This window comes from Enoplosus armatus, chromosome 19 (genome assembly GCF_043641665.1).
Source record: "Enoplosus armatus isolate fEnoArm2 chromosome 19, fEnoArm2.hap1, whole genome shotgun sequence".
NCBI classification, from domain to species: Eukaryota; Metazoa; Chordata; class Actinopteri; order Centrarchiformes; family Enoplosidae; genus Enoplosus; species Enoplosus armatus.
Window position 1 is genome coordinate 20,950,426 of NC_092198.1, and position 6,485 is coordinate 20,956,910.

Genomic DNA, 6,485 nt, shown 5'->3' on the forward strand with positions numbered 1-6,485 from the left:
ACACCTCATTTCAGGCATCTAACCAAAAACCCATTAACAAAAACATTGACTTTGAGACGAGGGAACTGAAAGTGTAGAAATGCTAACTCATTTCCAGGTTTTAAGACTCATTCATTCTATATCCGGCACAGGAAGTACTCTGCGCCAGAGCCGGCCTGCTGGGTGACGTGGTGAGTACCGTGGTGTAAACTATCAATCCCATCACTTTCGTACTTTCCTTTCGGATTCAGGCAGGTAATCTCCCACTCAGATGTGCGCTGGCTTAGTCGCCGGACAGTTCTGGAACCGGTTCTATTCTCTGAGACCTGAAATTGACTGCTTTTAAAGAAAAAGGTCACAGCCACGTTGAACTGAGCCACCTTGATCTCCCAAAATTAAACTGACCCAGTTTATAAGAAAGCGGCAACATCCTAATAAGGCCGAGCCTCTTCTTTTTAAAATTTTAAAATTACCCAAGACAGAGTGACCCTGAACCAGAGCTTCAGCCAAACATATGTAGAGATGTTGAGAGCCTTTGACTCACCAGATGGATATTGATCCAATTCACATTCAAAATACGTAACACAATTATTTTTATTTACTGGTAATTCAATTTTTCTTAAACTGTGAACTCAGAAGTCTTTTTAAGTTTCACATTCAGGAGTTCTTGGATCAGATAATGTCCCGTTTACATCGACCACTTGCGCGCAGTTTGGTGCACAAGATGCATGTAGTCCTTTGACAATTTTACATTTATGTCCAACAACCTTGAGCATAGTGAGAAGCAAGGTGCCCCCACAGACACAGGATCAGCCTTTCAACAAAGTGTGACTCTCTCAGTTGAATTGTGGCTTGCTTTGTTGTGACAGTACTCAGGGGGAATTGTTCCTCCTTTTCTTCTCCTTGATCTTTGAGATCATCAGGTGGAACATCTCCACGATGTTGAGGATCACAGAGAGGGCGGCCATCGCCAGCATGAAGACAATAAAGATGGTTTTCTCTGTGGGACGACTTATGAAGCAGTCTACTGGTGCTGGACAGGGGTAGTCGGGAAAGGAAATCTTACTAGGCATTAGTATGAAGCCATAGAGGTAGTACTGGCCTACGATGAATGCCACTTCAAGCAGGATCTTGAGCAGCAGCTGCATCATGTAGCTGACCAGCAAGATGCCCTTGAGCTGCACTTTGCCTCGTTCATCTGAATACTTTGGAGCTTTAACCATCCCATTCTTACCAAGTTTCTGCTCGAGGCGTCTCCTCAGCTTGTTTTCTCTGCGAATCACCAGCAGGACGTGGCCCAGGTAGAGGAGTGTTGGCGTGGAGACGATGAGGATCTGGAGGACCCAGAATCGCGAGTGAGAAATGGGGAAGGATCGGTCGTAGCAGGCATTCCTGCAGCCAGGGCTTCTGGTGTTACAGTTCATGTTTTGTTGTTCGTCTCCCCATATTGTATCCACGCCGGCAGCCAGGATGAAGATCCTGAAGAGGAAAAGAACACTCATCCAGACCTTCCCCACCACAGTGGAGTGCAACTGCACCTTGTCCAACAAGTCCGACAGAAAGGACCAGTCCCCCATGACGACAGCCTACGAGAGACGAGGCGAAGAAAGCAATGACGAATGAATACGCAGATTGAGATGAAACATGGCAGAATTACAAGAAAATGATATACGCCAGCAACACATTGACCAGTCCACATCTACCGACTCCCCTATGAACAGGTAGGTTTGTGTAACCTAATTGCTACAGCATTACGTTGCTATTTGATCGGGAAAGAAAAGGGTCCCTTCTCATTAAAGAGGATGCAAAATACACGAACAATAACGAGAAGAAACTGAAGAAGAAAAAATATATCTATAAAAAAAAATGCTATGACAAATGCTTACCAAGGCTCATATGGTATGTATTGGCATGAAATCCATGCATGCTGAGGGGAAGTTTTAAAGTAAGGCTTTTGGAATGTGCATTTTGGCATTCGAGATGAAAAAAAAACAAATGCACTGTAGTTTAGTGGTGCATTTTTTTTTACCAAAACACATTTGTAATTCACAGGATTGATCACCGACAGATTGCTGCAGTTTTGAATTTGCGGAACAGTTGCAGACTTGAGGGGTCCGAACGGTTCATATTGAAACCACTATGAAACATGATGTGATGCTGGACACTAGAAGCCAGTGCTGAGATTGAAGCGATATAATCTTAATTCATCTCTTTTTTTTTTGTCTTATGAATCAAAGCAGCAGGACTTCCGTCTCAGTTCTCTTCAAGAGAGACAAAAGAAAACCCAAACAAAAGTCCTATTCCCGAACCCTAGGTCGATAGAAACGTGTCAGATTAGGTTACAGCAAATTACAAAAGACACAAAAGTGTTGCTTTGGATGTGATTCATCAAGTGCATTTGTGCAAATGTATTTTCCCACAATGCATAAGGCTGTATACTTTTTTTTTTTATTCTACAAGGACTTAGAATTCTGAATGATTGGCTGACACCGAGGCCAATATTACTGGATAGTAGCTGCCAGATTTTTGCTCCAGATAAATTAGACAGATTGCAGATAGTATCTGAGTTAAATTCTCCGTCATAATTTTCACATTTTGACTGTAGATTAACAATAGATATTACATTTGCACGACATGAACTCTTCACACAGTAACAGCTGTTCCTACCTCAGTAACGACCACTGCCTCGCTCAGCCAGTCTCTGCGCTGTGGCTGGGGCTCTCTCACTTCCCTCTTATAATTCGGGCTGACGCTACGGAATCATCATCATCCTCCCGTGTCTTACCACCACTGTCTGTCACTAGGCGGTGTTGAAATGGGCTGATGTTGAGAAAGGACAGCTTAGTTGGCCGGTGCTGACACCAGATCAGCTGTTCCAATATGGATGAATAACCCTCACACCCCTGTAAAAAAAAAGAAATGTCTGCTCAGGTATCCGGGAAGTTTAAGACTGGATTCATCAGTCGGGCAAAAGGGCAACGAAACCCAGGGGCCCTGAGAGCTCCAGACTTTTGGTCTGGGCTGATTTCATTGAAAGTTTTGTTTGGGCATATGTATTGTACCGTCAAAACACAATGCCAGCTGACATTATAGGGGCCTTAAAGGGGGTCCTGCTTTGTTACCTGGCCTTGAGGCGCTAGTCCAAGACTAAATTAATCATTTCATCAAATGACCACAAAGAAAGTCGGGGCCCGGTTTACTGAATTGTGTTAGATTATTTGCGTTTGCACTTGCTCTGCTAAATATTAATAGCACAAAGGGAAAGCTTCCTCTATTTGAGGTGAACACAGTTAAAACTAATGCTCAACTAAAGCCCCCCCCCCCCCCCCCCCCCCCCCCCCCCCCGCGCGCGCTCTGGGGACGACTTCCAAGTCAACAACATTTGAGGCGATGCTAACGTAAGGTCCAATTCAATTCAGTTCAATTCAATTCAATTTTATTTAGCTTTATTTAGCGCCAAATCACAACAAAGTCATCTCATGACACTTACTAAAATAGAGCAGGTCTAGACCGACTCTTTATGATGTTATTACAGAGACCCAACAGTTCCCACCATGAGCAAGCACTTTGGCGACAGTGGCAAGGAAAAACTTCCTTTTAAGAGGCAGAAACCTCGAGCAGAACCAGACTCTAGGTGGGCGGTCATCTGCTTTGACCGGTTGGGTTTGAGAGAGAGAGAGAGAGAGAGAGAGAGAGTGAGAGAGAGAGAGGGGGGGGGGGGGGGGGAGAGACAGACAGACAGAAAGAGACAGAGAGAGAGAGAGATAGACGTAGAGACACAGATAGACAGACAGACAGGCAGAGATGTATGGCAGCACTAGCAGTAAAAATAGCAGCTATAGTTATAATAATACTGGAAATATGACTGATAATAGTAGTTACAGCTGTAATACTAGCTGAGATTAATAATAGCAGCTTTAATAGTAACAGAACTACGACTAAACATAATAACTGTAGTGATGAGAGTCAAGCAGGCCCATGGCAGCAGCACCCAGGCGTACCAGGGCCACGATCCACAGCAACCTGCGAGACGACAAAGCACAAAGAAACTCCGGGGAAGAAATAAAGTTAGTAACATGGATTGGACTGTGATGAATGTGCAAAGATGAAGAGGGAGAGGAGGAAAGCTCAGTGCATCATGGGAAGTCTCCTCAGCAGTGTAGGCCTTTAGCAGCATAACTAGGGGGCTGGTCCAGGCAGGCCTGAGCCAGCCCCTAACTATAAGCGTTATCAAAAAGCAAAGTTTTAAGCCTACTCTTAAAAGTAGAGAGTGTGTCTGCCTCCCGGACCCAAACTGGGAGCCGATTCCACAGGAGAGGAGCTTGACAGCTGAAGGCTCTGGCTCCTGTTCTGTTTTTGGAGACTCTAGGAACCACGTCCAGGCACTTTCAACATCGAAACCAAAGCCTCTTAAAAGTTCCAGTTATGTTAAGTCTGTGGAGTGTAATTCTAGTGATAATATAATAATAATATTAATTATAATATATGGGATTTAAATGTTTGTTTTGCCCTGGCCAAACACTTCATCATTCAGGCAGACGGCACCGCTTTGACCAGTGACTTGTTGGATTAATAGCGTCTGCTTTTTTTTTGTTTGTTTGTTTTTTTCACTATTCATTTTCATAACGACACAGTTGTGAATAATTACCTACATTATATTTATCATTTATCTGGTTCATCTTATTGGCAATTGAGGCGAGTGTATGCAGCAGCTGTGTTTGAACGTCTTTTTGCAATTTCATATCTTCCCTTTTAGACTAATACACATTTCTATGTATGAATATTTCACGTAAACAGGGCGTGTGTATGAAGTGAGCACACACACAACACGGCCTGGGCGTAAGGCGTGCGACATATCTGTCTTGTCAAAGTGGGAGGCAAGACGAAATACGATTTGCAGCGAGGCTCCCTGTCCGAAAAGGGTCGTGTTAACCCTGAACCATGAAATAATTGCCAGAAAATTCAAATGTTTTGAAAGTGGAGTGTTTATTGAACCTTCTGACAAAAAAGAAAAAAAAAATTAAATATCAATTTGCATATATGAGTTTTAATTTGTATCATTTTGGTACAAAAACATATAAAACACAACATTTTTAACCCATTAAACTTTTGAGTTTCAATGCCATCATTCTCACATCAGGGGGCACACAGGTTGGCCTTTTGCGGGAGGGGGGGGGGTGTTCCTCCTGCTTCTGGAGAGGATAGTGGTCTGCCACACTTGATTTTGCCCTTTCCTGCACTTGTGCCAACAGCAGCTTGAAACCTTCGCAGGGGGCATGGGTTTCTGCCTGGGATTCAATTTCTTCTGGTGCACTTTATGTGTCTGATTGTGTACATCAGGTTTTTCAGGGAAAAAAAAATATCACACTGATGATGTAGAGGTCAAAAACTCATGTATCACATATGATATGATACACTAGGCGTTACAGGGTTAAGGGGTCACTGAGGCTTCCTTTACAGGAACCGAGTGTGACGGAACAATTTCACCAGACTCATCAAAATCATCACGAGTTCGAACGAGTGAAAGGAGAAGCTGTGAGCGGGCGGGCTGGAGTGTGCAGTCAGACCAAGCCCACAGGCCTCAACCGTATTTAAGTCTCACGCCGGCCACTGCCCACACTCGGGTCTCTTCTGCCATGGCGGCCTCGCGGCGAAGAGCATCTGATATCTGACGCCTGACAGGCAAGTACATTTTATGTTTCGCCATCCTTGAACCACTTGTTCGTTAAGTTCTTATCGTGCAGGTTTCCATGTGTTTGCCACCCTGTGTTTTAGTTGCTGCAAACTATGAGTAGCTCGCTTCTATGGAAAGCGTGCGGCATGTCTGTGAATTATAACGTATTTATAGAGCCACAGCTTTTGAGACATCCGGGCCCCGGCATTTATCAAACTGTCTAAAAGTGAAATCTTGCAATGATGCGCCACTATCTCTCCTGCTCTCAATCTTGAAAACAGAACATCTCAATTTTGTACTTGAAATGTGACTTTGCTATTGTGTTTAAGAGAGCTCAGGGGGGCTGTATCATTGGTTATGATGAACAGCATGTTTTCTGAAACAGTATGTGTAATTTAGAACAGATGCAGCTGTTTTCTAAAGATGTTGGAACCCCACTGTCTTGCCTTTTTAGCATCTCACTGAGAGGATGCAAGGCTTTTCGAATGGAACAGTATGGCAGACGTGTATGTGCTCGTCTGTCCGCTTACTCCTGTATTTCCTACACACAGTGACATGTGCAATTCATGGATCCATCCTGCAGTGGGTGTCATAACTCTACTGAGCCCTGACAGGTGACACCATCCTCTAAATGTGTTCTTCCATTTTCAGCTCAGAACTTTATTCATTGAGAAGTCGTCTCTTTAGAGAGTTAGGTAGTTGTGTGGCTCTCTCTGGCTTTAATAAGGTCTTTGTAGGAATAGCGACCACTTTGATAAAGGTAGAATGATGCTTTGTCTTTGTACTAGTCTTACGTTTGTTTCTCCTCTACCTTAGACCTTAGTTTCCAGCC

General features: G+C 43.8%; 1 protein-coding gene across 1 annotated transcript; it reads right to left on the reverse strand.

The window, feature by feature from the left end:
• Nucleotides 1-851: 851 nt before the first annotated feature.
• On the reverse strand, nucleotides 852-1,556 carry LOC139301955 (gap junction Cx32.2 protein-like). The gene has a single exon (XM_070925482.1). It carries the CDS (start codon nucleotides 1,554-1,556, stop codon nucleotides 852-854), a length of 705 nt encoding a protein of 234 aa, XP_070781583.1.
• Between the last annotated feature and the right edge of the window lie 4,929 nt (nucleotides 1,557-6,485).